The 18,664-nt window shown below is 39.6% G+C and overlaps 2 protein-coding genes and 1 pseudogene across 2 annotated transcripts in view; 1 reads left to right on the forward strand and 2 right to left on the reverse strand.

Moving 5' to 3' along the window:
• Positions 1-7,375: 7,375 nt before the first annotated feature.
• Positions 7,376-12,146, reverse strand: LOC128311212 (store-operated calcium entry regulator STIMATE-like; annotated as a pseudogene).
• A 1,010-nt stretch (positions 12,147-13,156) lies between these two features.
• On the reverse strand, positions 13,157-15,399 carry LOC113603227 (atherin-like). The gene is made up of 2 exons (XM_053200677.1): positions 14,420-15,399; positions 13,157-13,814 (listed from the first exon to the last, which is right to left on the reverse strand). Exon 1 carries the CDS (start codon positions 15,255-15,257, stop codon positions 14,700-14,702), a length of 558 nt encoding a protein of 185 aa, XP_053056652.1. The 5' UTR covers positions 15,258-15,399; the 3' UTR covers positions 13,157-13,814; positions 14,420-14,699.
• ACTR2 (actin related protein 2) overlaps positions 14,760-18,664 on the forward strand; it is a 38,089-nt gene continuing 34,184 nt past the window's right edge. Inside the window, exon 1 of the mRNA XM_027072331.2 lies at positions 14,760-14,899. Coding sequence (XP_026928132.1) covers positions 14,852-14,899 — 48 coding nt within the window. The 5' untranslated portion in view covers positions 14,760-14,851. The remainder of the gene's footprint in view (positions 14,900-18,664) is intronic.

The following is an 18,664-nucleotide window of genomic DNA, read 5'->3' on the forward strand; positions in this document are numbered from 1 at the left end:
GTCTGGGAAAGTTTTAGGGGAAAAAAAAGTCAGTTTTACAAAGCTTATGATAATGAACATCTGGTCCCAGCCCTACCCTCTCAACTCTCAGTTTCTGCTTCCCCAAAGCAACTACTTTTAACTCTTTTAGTTGTTTCTTTGGATACTTAACTCCTTATTTCTGAGCATGCTTCTTCAGCTATTTCTTGATCTTTTCCAGTTTAAACATCACCCTTTAACCATCTACTATTAACGATCATTTAACTCCATTACAATTCCTTCCCAACATACACACGCTCCCCCATCCTCCTAGCAGCAACACATCATAATATTTGATTAGATCATTATTTGGGAGTTACACCCATACTGAGCCATGTAGAATACATAATGACATTCCTTTTGTATTACAATTTAGATTTTTTTCCCTGGATTTAATCATTGTCTGGTTTTTCCTCTGTTTAAGAAATAATCACTAGTTTATCACCAAACTCTCCACTAAAAGTACATATTTATAGCTCCCAAAGTCTTAAAATATATCAGATGATCTAGTGTGTGTGTGTGTGTGTGTGTGTGTGTGTGTGAGAGAGAGAGAGAGAGAGAGAGAGAGATGGAGAGAGAGATTTCCCTCCTGAAATACTCTGTCCTGATTCAGACTCTAGAGTGATGCACAACAGATTCCTTGGGATTTATGTTCTACCACCAATCATGGAATTCTTATATTTCTTCTGTTTTGAATCCCTGGTCTCCTAATTCTCCTGATTTCATATTTCTTGAATAACTGCCCCCATTTTCCAGGAGTACATCCTTTAGTAACTTTCTGAGAAATGGGACGTTGTCTAGAAAATTGTTTCTCAGTTCTTAGAATTAATCTTGTCTTATTTCTCAAATTCTTTCTTTCCTTCTGTTTTCTGTTCTTTCTTTCTGTAAATTCCATTATTCTGATAGTAAAAGTTCTAGCCTGAGCCTCCAATTTAATTTTTCTGTTTTATTGCCTTTTCACTCAACTTTCTGGAAAGTTTCTTGACCTTTATGTTCCAACCTTTCTTTTGAATTTTTCTCCTATCCTGTTTAAAATTTTCTAATCCCTCTCAGGATGCAAAGACATTAATAATATTGATTTTTAGAAGTTCTCTTCTTCCTACATTGTCATGTTTTGGTTTTTGTCTTAGGTATCAGAGATTTTCCTCAAGTGTTTGACATCTTAGGCTGTCCAATGATATTTAAAATAGAAACACTGAAAAACTGACCGGCTGCTGTGTGTTGGGTACTGAGGCTTGCTGACCAGTGGGTATTACTGTAGTGTGATCTAGTAGAGGTTTGACTATTTTTGTTAGAGGATCCCCAGCTGTCCGCATCTATATGAAAACTGATTACTAGTTTGTTAGCAGTTCAGTAGGAAGGAGGCTGTGTGTCTTGCTGTTTTGGATATAGATTTCCCATTAATTTCCCTGTAGTTCCCAGCTGTGTATGTCCCTGAGTCCAGAGTCCCTTTGGCTTTACCTCACTCTAGAGAAAATCCAATCCATTCCATGACAGAAGGGGTGGTGTGGGGGGGCAGGGCAGGGTGTCATCTGGCTGAAAGGGCTAAAGGGGGATATTTAGGAGTCCAACTAATTTTTAACCGATGTTTAATCAATTCCTTTTCAGGTTTCTGCTTCAAGAAGAAGCTTGCTTTTCCCTGCATCCCAACCTCAGGCATTAAATTTTAAGCTTCCTGAGGTTTGTTTATAACTGTCATTCCTCCTTCTGCTCTCCAGCTTACAAATATTTGCTGACATCCTTCTTTTATCTCTTTTCCACATTTCTTGCCCTGTAGGCTTTATTCTTAAAAAACAAACAAACAAGCAAACAAAAATTTTATCTCATTTTGTGAAATTAGTGACAGAGTGGAGAAAATGTCTTATGCTTAACTGATATCCTCACCATTTCTCCAAATTCAGTTTTAAAACAAAACCTGCCAGTACTCAACACCTTCCAAAAGTGTGCCACTGTGACTGAAATAAAATCGAATCTCTTCACTGTGATCTATAGACTTCTGTTTCTTGAAATCAACCTACCAACCTCATTTCTTTCTCTCTTTCTTTCATTCATTTACTCATTCTTTTTTTGGCCTCTGGGTCTTTGTACATGCAGTTTCCTTCACCTGTAAAGATCTTTCCCCCAGATATTTACATAACTGGTCCTTCTCATCATTTAAGGCAAAGATCACTATTCATTGCCCAACATCTCTTCCTTGGAAAGAGAACCTTTAATTTTTAGCTTGGCACATGGCTGTCTAGAACAAAGACTCCATTTTCCAGCCTCTCTAACAGCTAGATGTGGCTAGCCAAGTCTAGCCAGTGAGATGGAACTGGAAATAGCATATGCAACTTTCAGGGAGGGTTCTTAAAAGGAAGATGCTTGCCCTTCTTCACCATTTCCATACCCCTCCCCACCCTTCCCTTTTCTGCTGGCTGGCATGTGGAAATGATAGCTAGAGCACAACCAACCATCAGAGGATGGGGGAAGGGGTGCAACAAGACATAGGAGACTAGATCCTTGTTGCTGTAAAATGTCATTGAACCCTGGGGCGCCTGGGTGGCTCAGTCGGTTAAGCATCTGACTTCAGCTCAGGTCACCATCTCACAGTCTGTGAGTTCAAGCCCCGCGTCAGGCTCTGTGCTGACAGCTCAGAGCCTGGAGCCTGCTTCCCATTCTGTGTCTCCCTCTCTCTCTGCCCCTCCCCTGCTCATGCTCTGTCTCAAAAATAAATAAACGTTAAAAAAAAAATGTCATTCAACCCTAGAATTCTCACCTACAGACTTCATTTACATAGCAGTGAAATAAACATCAGGGTTTTTTTAAAGTCACTTTTGCGTGTGCACAAGTGGGGTAGGGGCAGAGAGAGAGGAAGAGAGAGAATCCCCAAGCAGGCTCTGCATTGTCAGCACAGAGCCTGACAAGGAGTTAGAATCCATGAACCATGAGATTATGACCTGAGCCGAAATCAAGAGTCAAATGCTCAACTGACCGAACTACCCAGCCACCCCAAAGATCACTTTTATTTTATGTTTTCTGTCACTTACTGCTGAATCTAATCCTAACGGACACAAAGGCTCAGGTTATGTGCTATCTTCTCAGAGTGGGGTCCCCCATCCCAAGTCACTCTCTATTATTTTCCTTATAGCCCTTTGGTTATCTGAATTCATCATGTTTTTAAGTTCATTTCTTTAATGGTGTGTCTCTCCCAACTAAATGTAAGCTTCATGAAGGCCAAGACTATGCCCAGGTCCTAGAATGGGACCTGGCTTATGGTACATCTTCTAAACATAGCTGTTGAGTGAATAATGACACCTGGTTAAGTCAGAGCCCTACTGGTTTTAGGAAAGCAGATGGAAGTGTCTAGACTTTCCCTGCATAGAATAGTTCCTCAATTATTTCTGTTCAGAGTCCACACTTACCTATCAAAATTCTGGTTACTAATTAAATTTCCTAAGTGTTTGAAACTGGAAAATTAACCTTGAAGAGATGATTCAAACCTCTTGGTCAATAGATACGTCTCCCATCATAAATTAATAAGCTGCCATTGTGGTTTGTAAGTGATTAGGAGGCATAGCTTTGGAGGTGGGCAGACAAAAGTATGAACATTTTGCCACGTACAGAAATTGAACTTGACTAGTTACATAAATTTGCTAAGCTTTAATTTCCTCATTTGTAAAAAATGGGACTACCAATACCTGATATAAGGACCAGATAAGATAATGTATTTAAGAGATTGAGCAATTTGCTCAGAGAGTCTGAAAGGAGGGGAGCCAAGTTTTAAATCCAAGTCTTTGAGGCGCCTGGGTGGCACAGTCGGTTAAGCGTCCAACTTCAGCCAGGTCATGATCTCGCGGTCCGTGAGTTCGAGCCCCGCGTCAGAGTCTGGGCTGATGGCTCAGAGCCTGGAGCCTGTTTCCGATTCTGTGTCTCCCTCTCTCTCTGATCCTTCCCCGTTCATGCTCTGTCTCTGTCTGTCCCAAAAATAAATAAACGTTGAAAAAAAAAATTTTTTTTTTAATAAATCCAAGTCTTTATGATGCTGGATTCTTAGCCCCTAACCTCTACTTTTAAAAAGGCCCCTGTGGGGCGCCTGGGTGGCTCAGTCGGTTAAGTGGCCGACTTCGGCTCAGGTCATGATCTCGCGGTCCGTGAGTTCGAGCCCCGCGTAGGGCTCTGTGCTGACAGCTCAGAGCCTGGAGTCTGTTTCAGATTCTGTGTCTCCCTCTCTCTCTGCCCCTCCCCCGTTCATGCTCTGTCTCTCTCTGTCTCAAAAATAAATAAATGTTAAAAAAAATTAAAAAAAAAAAAAAGAAAAAGGCCCCTGGGGCCATGCTTGTTAGTCTTATAGTCCTAATATGTTAGAACATTCCCCCAACTAACTTAGAAAGAACACTGACATTCATCCATTCAATTTATTTATGCCAGACATCTCAGCTTTATTTGGTGAAGCAAGACTCAGCATTTAGGACCTAGAGTGCTGTTAAGTCATAGCATTAGAGTGTTTGGTAGGAAGAATAGCTTTTGGGTTGGAGGGAGTACTGATAGAATCAGTAATTCAAGTTCTAGTCCACCCTTAATAGTAGAGCAATTTGGCCCTGAGGGGAGTACTTTAGCTTTTATCCTGAAAGTTTAAAAAACAGGCTTTGTGGAGAAATTCACTTATTTAAAAAATACACAACACTATATGTCAATTACACCTCAATAAAACTAGAAAAAAATAAGTGAATACTACAGTAGAGTTGTGCAACCATTACCACAAGCAATTTTAGAACATTTCATTATCCTAAAAAGAAATTACATACTGATTAGCAGTCACTCATTTCTCTGTTCCTTCCCCACAACCTACCAACCTGGTCCTAGACAACCATAATCTACCTTTTGTCTCTACAGATTTGCCCATTCTGAGTATTTCATATAAATGGAATCATAAATTACAAATGGAACTGTAACTGGCTTTTTTCACTTAGCATCATGTTTTCAAGGTTCATCTGTGTAGCATACTACCCTCCTCTCTATGGATGAATAATATTCCATTATGCATATTTGGACACCCTATATTTTGTCTGTATACTCATTGGTTGATGGCCATTTGGGCTGTTTACTTTTTTTGGCTATTATGAATAATACTGGTATGAACATTTATGTACAAGTTTTTGTATGGGCATATGTTTTCATTTTCCTGATATATACCTAGAAGTGGAATTGCTAAGTCATATGTTAACTGTGTTTATCCTTTTGAGGATCTTCCAGCCTGCTTTGTAAAGCAGCAATACCATTTAACATTCCCACCAGCAATGGATAAGGCTTCCAATTTCTCCACATCCTTGTCAACGCTTGTTATTATCTGCCACTTTGATTACAACTATCCTGGTGAGTATGAAGTGAAACCTCATTGTGGTTTTGATTTGCATTTACCTTATGGTTTCTTTGATGCTAATCATGCTAAGCTTCTTTTCATGAGTTTATTGGCCATTCTATATATCTTCTTTGCATAAATGTCTATTCAAATCCTTTTCCTATTTTTTAAAAATTATCCTAGAGAAAGAGAGAGAACGTGAGCAGGGGAGAGGGGCAGAGGGAGAGACAGAGAGAATCCCAAGCAGGCTCCAAGCTAAGCATGGAGCCCACTGTGGGGCTTGACCCAATGACCCTAGGATCATGACCTGAGCCAAAATCAAGAGTCAGGTGCCCAACCAACTGAGCCACTCAGGTGCCCTCTCCTTTTCCTTTTTTAAAATTGGGTTAGTTATTTTTTATTATTGAATTTTAGAAGTTCTTTATATATGCTAGATACAAGTCCCTTATCAGGTGTATATAATTTGCAAGTATTTTCTCCCATTCTGTGAGTTGCCTTTTTATTCACTTGATGGTATCTTTTGTAGCACAAATGTTTTCAGTTTTGGTGAAGTCCAATTTATCTATTTCTTCTTTTGTTGCTTGTGCTTTTGTATCACATCTGAGAAACCATTGCCTAATCCAAGGTTGTGAAGATTTATATTTCCTATGTTTTTAAAAGAGTTTCATGGTTTTAGCTCTTAAATTTACATCGTTGATCCATTTCAAGTTAATTTCTGTATATGGTGAGATGTGGGCAGGGAATATTAACCTTTTTAATGAGGAATATCACAACTAAAATGCCAACTAAAACTATAGCTTATACACACTAAGTGCCTATGAGATTTGTTTTTTTATTTTAAAAATAATTTAATTAACCTAGTTTTAAAACTATAATTCTTCTCTTGGAAAGCACCTGCAGTGGCTAATTAGGTCAAAACCTAATAGACTTGGAAATGAGAAATTGTGGGTCAGGCAAACTATACTTGATTGTTTTCTGGTCCAAACAGGCAACAATCATTGATGACTGCTTAAACCATTAAGTGACAAACTCCTGGGGAACTCTGTAATAGATCGTTGAATAAAACCAAAATCTGCTGAATAATGTTAACATCACTAACTGCGGGACATCCACACATTGTGTTTCTTCAAATGTGATGTAATAGGAAGTACATATCATTGCCCATGAAATACTTTCACCAAAATAGTTGAACCTCGATCTAATCAGTCTCCTAGATCTACCAGTTTATAGAAAATATGGAGGCCTGAGGAACAAGAAAAACAACATTGCATGGATACAATCAGCCAAATCCAGAATGAGGACATTTCAGAGGACAAATGATCCAATTTCTTCACCCAAAATATGGTATAAGAAAAGAGAGGGAAGTGTCATGAACTAAAATAGTCTTAAGAGACATATCAACTGAATACAATATGCAGGCCTTATTGAGATCTTGATTGAAAAAAAACAAATGAAAGAGGACATTTTGGAGATCACTGAGAAAAGCTGAATATGGACTGAATATTAGGAGATAATAAGAATTTGTTAACTTGGTTGGCTATAATAATGGTATTGTGATTATGTTTTTCAAGCCTTTATCTGTTAGAAAACATACCAAAGTATTTAAAGGAGGCAAAACGTGATGCCTGAGATTTGTTTTAAAATACTCCAGCAAACAAGAATAGCAAAACTGTGTGTGAAAGGAAACAGATGAAACAAGAACAGCAGAAAGCTGATCACTGCTGAAGTTAGCTGATGGGCTTATAGGGTTCATTTTACTATACTTCTATATGTGTTGAAAATCTCCAAGCTAAAAGCCAAAAATAGTAATCAAATTGATTATTAAAAAAATAACTTAAAGCTATTAAATCATAAAGCACATAAATTCTCCAGAATTATTTTCCTCCAATACTGAGATGTACTTATGTTATACAGAGCATCGAAAAGCAAGTAAGAGGCTAAATGAAGTCAGGAAAAGGGTGCTTGGCTGGCTCAGTTGGTAGAACATGTGAGGGTCATGAGTTCAAGCCTCACGTTGGGCAGACAGCTTACTAAAAACAAACAAACAAACAAACAAAGGAAATTGGATAGTAAAGCATTTAGTTTATTAACTTTCATATTATTTATTCCCTTCCCCAACAGAGATATGGAATCACAGATCACAGATCCCTACTTGTGTGTGTGTGTGTGTGTGTGTGTGCGCGCGCGCGCGCGCGCGCGCGCGCACGCGTATTCATAATAATTGTGCTCATCCTCGGCTAAATCAAGACGATAGCACTATTTACAGTATTGCAAGATTTTCACTTGTTTCTGATATCAATACAAAGCAAAGAATATCCATACAACACACCTTGCCTATAACAAAGTTATGTATAAATGTCATTTAAAATTTAATCGACCATGAGAAAACAATCAGACAAATCCAGAACATGGGACATTTCTATAGCCAAATGATCTGACTTCTTCAAAAAGTTAATCTCATGAAGAAAAAAAAGGGAGAAGACTTCTAGATTAAGAGATTAAAGAGACGTAACAACAAAAACAATGTATGAAGCCTGATTGGATCTTGGTTTAGGAAGAAAAACAGTTGTAAACACTGTAGGGACAACTGGGAAAATATGAATATGGACTGAGTGTTAGGTGATATGGAATCTAACGGATTGCTAATTTTTCCTACATACGATGATGCCATGGTTTTGTAAGAGATTGCATTTATTTTTTATAGGCATGCCGAAGAATTTAGGAGTGTAGTCATGTGATGTCTGAAACACTTTCAAATGGATTAACTTACTTCCATCTAATTTGACTTAACACTTCTAACATAAACGTTTCTCTTAGCAACACAAATGGGAATGACCTACAAGAGGTTAGATAATTGACAAGATGGAGAAATACTTTTCTGGGATAAATACAAATCTTTTGACTTAGTGACTTTTAAAACTAAATAATTAAATAAATGACGTGGATGTCCTCTTCCTGAGTTCTTCAGATACAGAATATGCTGTAATATATGTGGTAACACTACCAGTTTCTAAAATGAGTAAACATCTTTGGAGTGAATTAGAGTTCTACTCAAAACATCCCTAAGGGGATTTTTTGCTCATTAATTTAGATACTGCAGATACAAATAACAGTATTTTTAAGGAAATCATTCTTTTGAAAAAAATTTAAAAAATTTTAATTCCAGTGTAATTAACAGATGGTATTATATTAGTTTCAGGCGTACAATACAGTGGTCCAACAATTCTATGCATCACCCAGTGCTCATTATGACAAGTGCACTCCTTGATCCCCATCACCAGTTTCACCCATTCCCCCACTCATTTCCCCTTTGGTAACCATCAGTTTGTTTTCTATAGTTAAGAGTCTGGTTTTTTGTCTTTTTTTCATTTGTTCATTTGTTTTGCTTCTTAAATTCCACCTGTGACTGAAATCATATGGTATTTGTCTTTCTTTGACTGACTTATTTCACTTAGCATTATACCCTCTAGATCCATGTTGTTGAAAATGGCAAGATTTCATTCTTTTTTATGGCTGAGTAATATTCATATGTGTGTGTATGCGTGTGTGTGTGTGTGTGTATGTCTGTGTATATATCACATCTTCTTTACGCATTCATCTATTGATGGACACTTGGATTGCTTCCATAACTGGCTATTGCAAATAATGCTGCAATATAATAGGGGTGCATATATCTTTTCAAATTAATGTTTTCATATTCTTTGAGTGAATACCTAGTAGTGGAATTACTGGATCTATGATAATTCTATTTTTAATTTTTTGAGGAAACTATACTGTGGAAATCATTCGTATCTATAAATTCTGGAGAGAAAAGAGTTTATTATTTTTATTATTTTACTTCAATACTAGAAGACATTGTTTTCCTTTTCAATTCAAGCATGATACATATCTAAGAATACAAGTGTATTTTAACATTGTTTTACTCTATAACCATAAAAATATACCAATCCATTTCCACCTAAGCACAGAGGATAAATCAGGTCCAAGTGAAATGCTAGAATTACTCCAGGAAAGTCATCCCCAACTGGGATGCCAAGTGGGGCTTAAGGTTCATGACAGATCTGGAGTTTCCAAAAATCCTAAGGGTAAACAAAATTCAGGCTTTGGAGTCAGCCAGGCATGTGATTAATCATAGTTTGGATATATTATAGTTAGGTGAATTTGGGCAGGTAACTTAATTTTTTAAAACAACTTTGTTGAAATTATAAAATAAATTTTACATATCTCAAATGTACAGTGTGATGATTTTTAGTAAATGTATATAATTGTGCAACCATCACCAAAATCTAGTTTTAGAACATTTTCATTTCCCTATAAAGTTCTCTCATGCCTATTCTCAGCCAAACCTAGATCCCAGCCCCAGCAATCACTGATCCACTTCCTTTATCTACAAGTTTGCTTTTTCTAGAAATTTAATATAAATGGAATTATACAATATGTAGTTTTTTGCATCTGGCATAATGTTTGTTAGGGTCATCCATGTTTATGGTATGTATTGTTTTCTTTTTATTGCTCGATACTATTGTATTGTATGCATATACCACATAGTTTACTCATTCACAAATTGATGGACATTAGAATTGTTTAACATTTTGCCTGTTATAAGTAATGCTGCTATGAACATTTGTGTACGAGTCTGTGGAAATAGGTTTTCATTTCTCTTGGGCATATACTTAGGAGTGGAATCGCTGGGTATGCTAATTTTATATTTAAATTTTTTCAAAAACTACCAAATTGTTTTCCAAAGTGGCTGCACCATTGTACCTTCCCACCAGCAATGGAGGGCTCCAGTTTCTCCACATCTAACATGTATTATTTTCTGTCTTTTTGATCACAGATATTCTAGTGTGGGTATGATACGGTATCTCATTATAGTTTGGTTTTTTTTTTACACTTGTATATTTTCCTCACTGTAATGCCTCCAACTACCACGTTCCCCTCAGTATTGGTGGGTCCTCCCATAGTATTCTGGGAGTGAGCAGAGATAGCAAGAGCAGTGGAGGTAGAAGAGGCAGGGAAGAGTAAGAGAGACGGGAAGGACACTGTGGAGTGACTGCTGGCCCACCAGGCAGCTGGCTGGGCCCCCAAACCTGACCTCAGCATGGGAATATCATACTGGCAACAGTAAGCGGTGCTCCTTTTTCTCGGCAGCCTTCAGGGCATTGGTCTGCGCAAGTGCCCCGCCACGTTGCGCACCCCCATCTTGTCATCCGTTGAGATCAGGATCGCAGATTCCGATTCCTTGTACGTGGGACTCAGCCCTCCTGCAGTGGACCTTGCTCTCCTCCCTTGAGTCCTGATTGGCTCCCCTTTCTTCTAGTTTAGCTTTCGTCCTCCCCTTTCTCCTGAAGTCGTTCACTATCCAAAACATCAAAGCATTGAGGAGGAAGGGGATGATCAGCATGATGATGGCCAGTTTCAGGTATGAGTTTTCAGGGGACTCAATAGGGCCACCTTTTCCCACTGATGTGTGAGGAGGATGATGAAGACAACAGACTTTTAAAAAGTCTTGATCATGGTGTTAAAAGGCACACTGCCTTAGGCTCTGCACTGCAGAAGTTCTCCACGTTCATCAGAACGGGGACTCTCACTGCTGCCACTCTATCAAGACGCAGACGGACTTGCACGCCCATGTAGGTGAGCAGCATGCCCACAGTTGTGTCCCAAGAGGAAGCTGAAGTGAACAAGGACCCTCTTCAATGAGACCTGCTAGGTTTGCAAAGTGGATGTACAGCATAATTATGGCTTGTTTGGAAGTATCTAAAAACCGTATCTTCTTTCATGCTTTGGTTCTTTGGTTTGAGCTTCGATGTGCTGAAGGCCACTGCCCAGAGCAGCCCTGCAGGAAGATGCTGAAACTGCGCAGGAGTGCAAGGCTTTCGCCTAGCAGCTCCCACCAACCAGCAGGGCCGCCTGCCCTGCAGTCCCAGCTGTTCCTGGGGAGGCCCTGCATTGACTACCTGGCAGAGGGGCACCAAAGCCAGCCCACCTGTGGCCTTGCTGCCTGCAGGCCACCACTCTCATTAGGGTTTTCATTTGTATTTCCTCAAGGATTAATGATGTTGAGCATCTTTCCATGTGCTTGTTAGCCATTCATAAAACTTCTTGGGTGAAATGTCTATTCAAATCTTTCACCCACTTTAAAATTAGATAATATGTCTTACTATTGTTGTCCTTAATTTATTCTGGATATAAGTCCTTTGTTGGATATATGATTTGCAAATATTTTCTCCTAGTCTGTGGCTTCTTTTTTTCTTTTCTTTTTCTTAATACATCAATAAAAAGTTTTAAATTTCTGATAAGTCCAGTTTATCATTTTTTTTTTATGAATCATGATTTTGGTGTTGTAGCCAAGCAATCTTTGCTTACCTCAACATCAAAAGATTTTTCTTGTCCTTTCTTCCAGAATGTATAGAGTTTTAGCTCTTCTAAATTTAAATCTATGATCCATTTGAATTAATTTTTGTGTATAGTGTGAAATAAGGGTCAAAATTCTTCTTTTATCCTCCACATACAAGAATATCCAATTGTCCCAGCACTATGTGTTAAAAAAAAAAAAAGATTACCCTTTGCCATTGAATTGTTTTAGCACGCTCGTTGGAAATCAATTGGCCATAAATGTAAGAGTTTATTTCTGGCCTATTCTGTACCATTGATCTGTACGTCCATCCTTATGCCAATACCACATTGTCTTAATTACCATAGCTTTATAACAAGTTTTGACATCAGTGGAAGTCTGCCACTTTTGCTTTTCTTTTTCTTTTTTTTTAATTTTTTTTTCAACGTTTATTTATTTATTTGGGACAGAGAGAGACAGAGCATGAACAGGGGAGGGGCAGAGAGAGAGGGAGACACAGAATCGGAAACAGGCTCCAGGCTCTGAGCCATCAGCCCAGAGCCCGACGCGTGGCTCGAACTCACGGACCGCGAGATCGCGACCTGGCTGAAGTCGGACGCTTAACCGACTGCGCCACCCAGGCGCCCCTGCTTTTCTTTTTCAAAATCGTTTTGGCTATTCTGATTCTTTTGCATTTCTGTATACATTTTAGGATCAAACTTGTCAATTTCTAAAATGAAAGAAAGTCTGTTGGGATTTTGATAGAGATTACATTCGAATTTATAGATTAATTTGGAGAGAACTGTCAACAATGGATGTTCAACCCACGAACATGGTATATTTACTTATCTAGATCTTCTTTGATTTCTCTCACCAATGTTTCAGTGTTCAGTGTATAGGCCTTGCATTTAATTTATTTGGAGTTTTCTGATGTTCGTGGAAATGGAATTGTTTTCTTAATTTCATTTTCAGATTGTTCCCTAATGACATATGAAAATATATTGATTTCTGTTATGTAAGCTTCTAGCCTACCACCTTGCTAACCTTAATTTTTTAAAGCCCCCATTTCTCATGTGTAAAATAGGGATATTTACCTAGTAAGATTTTTGTGTGGAATAATGTATGTAAAATCGCCACAGAAGGCTAGAAATGAAGTCTCCCTCCCCTCCCCCCACCAAAATAATTGCCTTAAAATGTATGATCACATTATTTTGAGGAACGTGAAATGACCAGATTGTGCCTGGTGTAGAAGGCAGGAGCCAGTTACCAATAGTACTGAATCTGAATTTGCGTAATCAAGGGGTTTGCTGCATTTTCATTAGTGTAGTGAATAGATATTTGTTGATACTTTCTATCATCTGCATGTATTGTTTCTATAATTGTAAGAAAACAAAAATTATAATTTCCTTAAAAGTAAAAAATAGAAGTTTGAAATTTAATTTCATAGAGAGGAAAATTAAAAGGACACAGAAATGTTTGAGTTCAATTTGCTCAGACCAAATAAGTATACTTCCAGGAGGAAAATGGCACAGTGTTAGGCACTGGGGCCACAAAAGGAAGATGTGTAGTTTGTGAATGAATGCACTGTTTAGCAGGCTGAGGTACCTTAACCACTACTGAAGCAGGTGCGGGGAAGACATATTTCCGAGGACTCCTGTCCGTTCTAATTTCTCAAACTTCCAACAATTATGGCAGATTTTAATCTATTTTATATGTTGAGGTTCCGTGTAAGATTAAATTAGAATAAAGTCGCCTATGCCTTTATGACAGTGTAGAAACCACTGGTCTAAGAACAGAACAAAGTGAAAATTGAGAGGCAGCCTAGTATTATAATACTGGACTGAAGGGCTCATGATCCAGGTTTTATTCTAGTCCCTGTACATGTACAGCCATATGAAAGGCACAATTCTAGCTCTCACCTCTCAAAAATGATGGCATTTTTTCTAGATAAATTTTAATATCACTCATCCAATATTTGTTGAGTGTGATAAGGACAAAAATATTATTCACATACCCACGGTAAACTAATAGTGAAGAAAGAGAGTAAAGAGCATCTTGAGGGTTATCCAGCAAAGTCTTCATAGATGTGACAACTGGGTTTAGAGCATGAGCAGAAGTCTCCTGATTGACGAAAAAGGTAAAGGCATTATAAATAGAAAGAACTATATATTTAAAGGTATTTAATTAATAACAAATAGCCACCACCGAATGGATACTTTATGCATTTTATCCTCACAACCACCCATGGAAGTAGAGGTTAGTATTCCTATGCATAAGCAAGATGTCCAAAATCACAAAATTCTTGAGTGGCAGGGCCATATCTGAAACTCGGGTTGTCTGATTTCAAAGCCGAGACTCTGGGTTCAAAAAGTACATACACTGAAGAAGAGTGAAGCAATGTGCTTTTGGAAGGGAGGTGGTGAGCGAGGACGCTGAAAAGGTAGGCACCCACTCCTGCTCGCTTGACTATGAGCAAATTGGGTAAAAAGGGGTTGGGCTGGAATTGGGAGACATCGAATATAAACGCATGATTTCATGTGTGTGTATCCATCCCCGCTCTGCTCATTAAAAAGGCCTAAAAGCTATGATACACCAAGCCATGTTCATTGGTCGTCAGCGGGGAAGTCCAGGTTTACTTCCCATGCCCTCCGCCCTCCCGGCTGTCTCTCCTCGCTACATTCCACTGCCATCTCGCAACAGATCCAGGGTCTTTCTCCTGCCTGCACCTTTTGCAGACCGGTGAGCGACCCCCTCAACTCCTGCAACGCCTTTGGCCGACGCATCCGTCAGATCTGCCGCCATTACGGCCGGGAGAAGATCCAGGAACTAAAAGCGGTGAGGAAGAACCTGGGTGGGCGGTAACCCGTACGCCTGAGCTGGAACAGAAGCTGAAGCCAGAGTTGTAGGCGGGGGCCTCAGTTGCAGGCTCCATCTCTTATTGGAGCGTACTGCTGCCAATCTCGGCCCCCTCCCTCCCACCTCCACCGCTTCCGTGCAGGCTGTGTCTTAAATGGCGGGTGGGGCCGGGCACTGACTTCCGGTTGGGGGAAGAAAGTTGGGCTGAAGGAAGGGCTGTGAAAGAGGAGGAGGAAGAGGAAAGGGCCGGGCAGCAGGAGCTGTAGGTCGTTCGGCGGCGGCGGCTCTCTTCCGGGCGGACGATGGACAGCCAGGGCAGGAAGGTGGTGGTGTGCGACAACGGCACCGGGGTAAGAGCCCGGCGGAGAAGCCGTGGCCAACAGGCCCGGGCGGGGATGTGCTAGTGGCGCGCCGGCCCTCGGCGCCCAGGGTTGCACCCCTGGGCCCTCCGGCCGCCGGGGCCAGGGGCGCGAGGCAGCTCTTCCGGCCTCTGCGGGCGTGGGGAGCTAGCGGACAGAGTCCAGCCCTGGTGTCCCCGAGCCTGCCACCCCTGCGGCTCGGGGTCAGGGCGGCGGGCGAGGCCGACGCTGGACGGGGGATCCAGTCTGCTGCCCGGCAGGGGCCGGCTCCGCGCCCGAGCGGGGACAGTTTGGCTAAAGGACTGGAGGAGTAAAAAGGCTGGGTAGGTTTGTTCCTTGAGGGTTCCATTCCCCAGGGTCGCTGGTTGTGTCGAAAGGAGAAAGAACCAAGAGGCCTTCCTCTTCCTGTATAGTGGAAGATACCGAACGGGAGGCAGGAAACGGGTTTAAAGAAAAAAAAAAGGGGGAAGTGCTGTCATGCAATGAGCCGCAGCCCTTTCGCAGTTTTTGAGGGGCGGGGGGGGGGGGGAGTTTAGCAGAGCATCATTTACTTTTTGCTCTGCATACTGGGAATTTGGCCCCGGTGCAGCCCCACAGAGACAGTATGTTCCATTGATATTGGGAGATCTAGGACCTTTCAAGGCCCAAGTATTAATTTTGGACCTTAGAGGAAGTTGATTAGTTTTGGTATTCCCCCCGCCTTCATTTTTTTCCTTAGGTGCAGAACACAGATCATATTAGATGTTAGATTAGATTCTAAAAGGGAAGTGATTATAAAAATCTGGCTAAAACACTGATTTAGAAATCACTTGAAAGTTGTTACTTTCAACCCCCCACCCAAAAGAAAACTTACTTGGGGCAGCACATTAGAAGACAGAAATGTTACTTATTCGGGATGAGATCGATAGTGATCATTTCCCCCTACATTACCGTGATTTCTAACCATTTTGGAGTTGCAGTATTTTGTAACTTTCCTCCTCTTTTCCATGAATGTGACATGTGAATTTAAAAAATAGGCTTCCACTTACGGAATGAGTAAATCACAGGGATGACAGGTGCTGCATAGGGATTATAGTCATTGGTATTGTGATAGCATTATATGGTGATAGATGGTAGCTACACTTGTGGTGAGTGTAGCATAACATAAAGAGTTGTCAAATCACTATGTGTACCCTAAAAAAAAAAAAAAAAGATTTTACTTGAAATTATTTTAGAAACTGGATTGTTGAGAGGAAAAAAGGAGCTGATATTTACTGACGTAACACTGCCCGTACTGTGCTACAGACTTTTACAAGCAATAATTATACTAGTTTTATATGAACTAAGTTGAAAACACGAGAGTAAGAAGAGTTCTCATATGAGACATCCATACAAAATGGCATGCTTAAAAAAAAGATCCACTGCTATGGAAACATGTCTAAGACTTACTGGTTAAGTTTTTAAAAAGTTTTAGAATGATCCCGTTTGTGTGAGTGTTCTTTATTAAATACGTTTATGTAAGACCACAAACTTGTACATGAAAGTTTTAGAGGGAAAGAGATGTTCGTAGTAGTTACCTGTGAGACTGGGGATAAGTGTGTATTACTTTTACAGTTGAAGGTGCTTTTAAAAAATATAGTAACCTGATTCCCCCTGTAGCCTCAAATTGACCTCTAACTAAATTTAAAGCTTCAAAGATTGAATTTAAAATATTTTGTTTTGTAAGTACACCTGATACTCTCTTTAGAAATCATGGGGCGCCTGGGTGGCTCAGTCAGTTGAGCATCCGACTTCAGCTCAGGTCATGATCTCACAGTCCCTGGGTTCGAGCCCCGCGTCAGGCTCTGTGCTGACAGCTTGGAGCCTGGCGACTGCTTCAGATTCTGTGTCTCCTTCTCTTTCTGCCCCTCCCTTGATTGTGCTCTGTCTCCATCTCTCAAAAATGAATAAACATTAAAAAAATTTTTTTTAGAAATCAGAGACAGTTGTATTTCAATGGATTCCTCCTCTTTGAAGGGTAACCAACCCTGTGTTTTGTAGTGTATGAGTTTTTTGATATTCAATTAGAATAGAAATGTTAGCCATGAATTCATTTATGTTACTATTTTATTGGTTTACCTTTGATAGAAAGCTGATTGTATGTTATTGATTAGTCTTATGGCTAATCCATAATTTAAGAATTGTGCCTTAAAACAAAAGATCAATTACTATGACATAAAGGAAAAATGTAGTTAATTTGAACAAAAATTTATGTACTGGTGTTATATTTCTAGTTATTTTAATTTTTTTTCCAGATTTTCTATAGACATGATTGTCTTCAAGTGAAGAAACAGTTCTGGTGTGATCTGTAGCTAGGAATGCTGTGATATTTCTGAAAATTTAGAGGATCCTAAATTTTTTTTTTTATGTTTATTTGTTTTTGAAGGAGAAGAGAGACCTAGCATGAGCTGGGGAAGGGCAGAGAGAGAGGGAGACAGAGAATCCGAAGCAGGCTCCCAGCTTCCAGCTGTCAGCATAGAGCCCGACATGGGGCTCAAACTCACGGACTGTGAGATCATGACCTGAGCTGGAGTTGAACGCTTAACCGACTGAGCCATCCAGGCGCCCCATAGAGGATTCTAAATATAGAAATTCTAGATTTCTTACTGCTTATACTTGATAGTCATCTTGATTTTGTTTAGGTACCTGAAGCTATAGTGAGTTATCTACAATTAAATATTACAGAAGATACTCGTATGTGAGTACTTGTTTTCCGAAAGCAACTTGCCTCTTGTACATTTTAGGTTTTAAACTTAGGCTATTTGAGAAGTTGATGATTTTTTTTAACCCCTCTGTCAGGCCCTAATTTGAATGCTCTAAGAGTGGGTGAGTTCTTATGATCACATGCCAGATTTGGTCCTGCCTTTCTTCCTCACTAGCTCCCACCTATACCAGGGTCTCCCTCATTAGGGTAGCCCAGAGAAGGAAAACTCATCTGATTCCAATAATTCATGCATTCCATCTTCATAACCATTCAAACCTAACACAGAGTTAGCTCCCTCTAAATAGAGCTACTGAATGGCCAGATAGGTGAAAGTCTGGAGATCTGCTTAGGTTTAGCTGTCTTTCAAGAGTTGGCCCAGATCCCTGATGTGTATTGTTACCAAAGTTGGGTGATTTTATCAGCCCTGAGATAGCTCACTGACCAGGAAGACTTCTGTGGCTACTGTGTGACTGGTACAATTTTTAGGGTCTAGTGATGCGAAGTAGCTTATAGTGCTAGAATAATTATACTTTCGTTTATAATTCTCAGCTTTGTTGTTGTTTATGACCTGCTTCATCAGATTTATGCTAATTTATATGTTGAACTTAGGAGTACTTGAAGTGTAAACAAACCAAAAACAAATTTGGCTTCGCTCTGCAAAATGCTTTGGAATAGAATAAGTATTTTGGTGGTTTAAGATCAGAATAGTCACTAGGTAATTAAATTAATGATTATGTCAACACCATCAAACTAAATTAATAAAGGAAAAATACAAATTAAATGAGCCCAAGTGAGGCTTTGTAAATCCCAGTTTATTGTTTGAGGGGATAAAGGTACTTTTAGAGCAAATGTAGATGGATTTTTTTGTTTTAATTTTTGCTTGAAAGAACATTATACTGTTCATGTTCTTACCATTTGATGACTCAGTGGCAAGTAAGGGAGCCAGTTCAAACCACAGTGCTATGAAGAGGAAACTATATATGGTAAAATCTATTTCTTAAACACACAATGGGAGAACTAAGTGCAAGTCTTAA

Source organism: Acinonyx jubatus, chromosome A3, assembly GCF_027475565.1.
Source record: "Acinonyx jubatus isolate Ajub_Pintada_27869175 chromosome A3, VMU_Ajub_asm_v1.0, whole genome shotgun sequence".
Lineage (NCBI taxonomy): Eukaryota > Metazoa > Chordata > Mammalia > Carnivora > Felidae > Acinonyx > Acinonyx jubatus.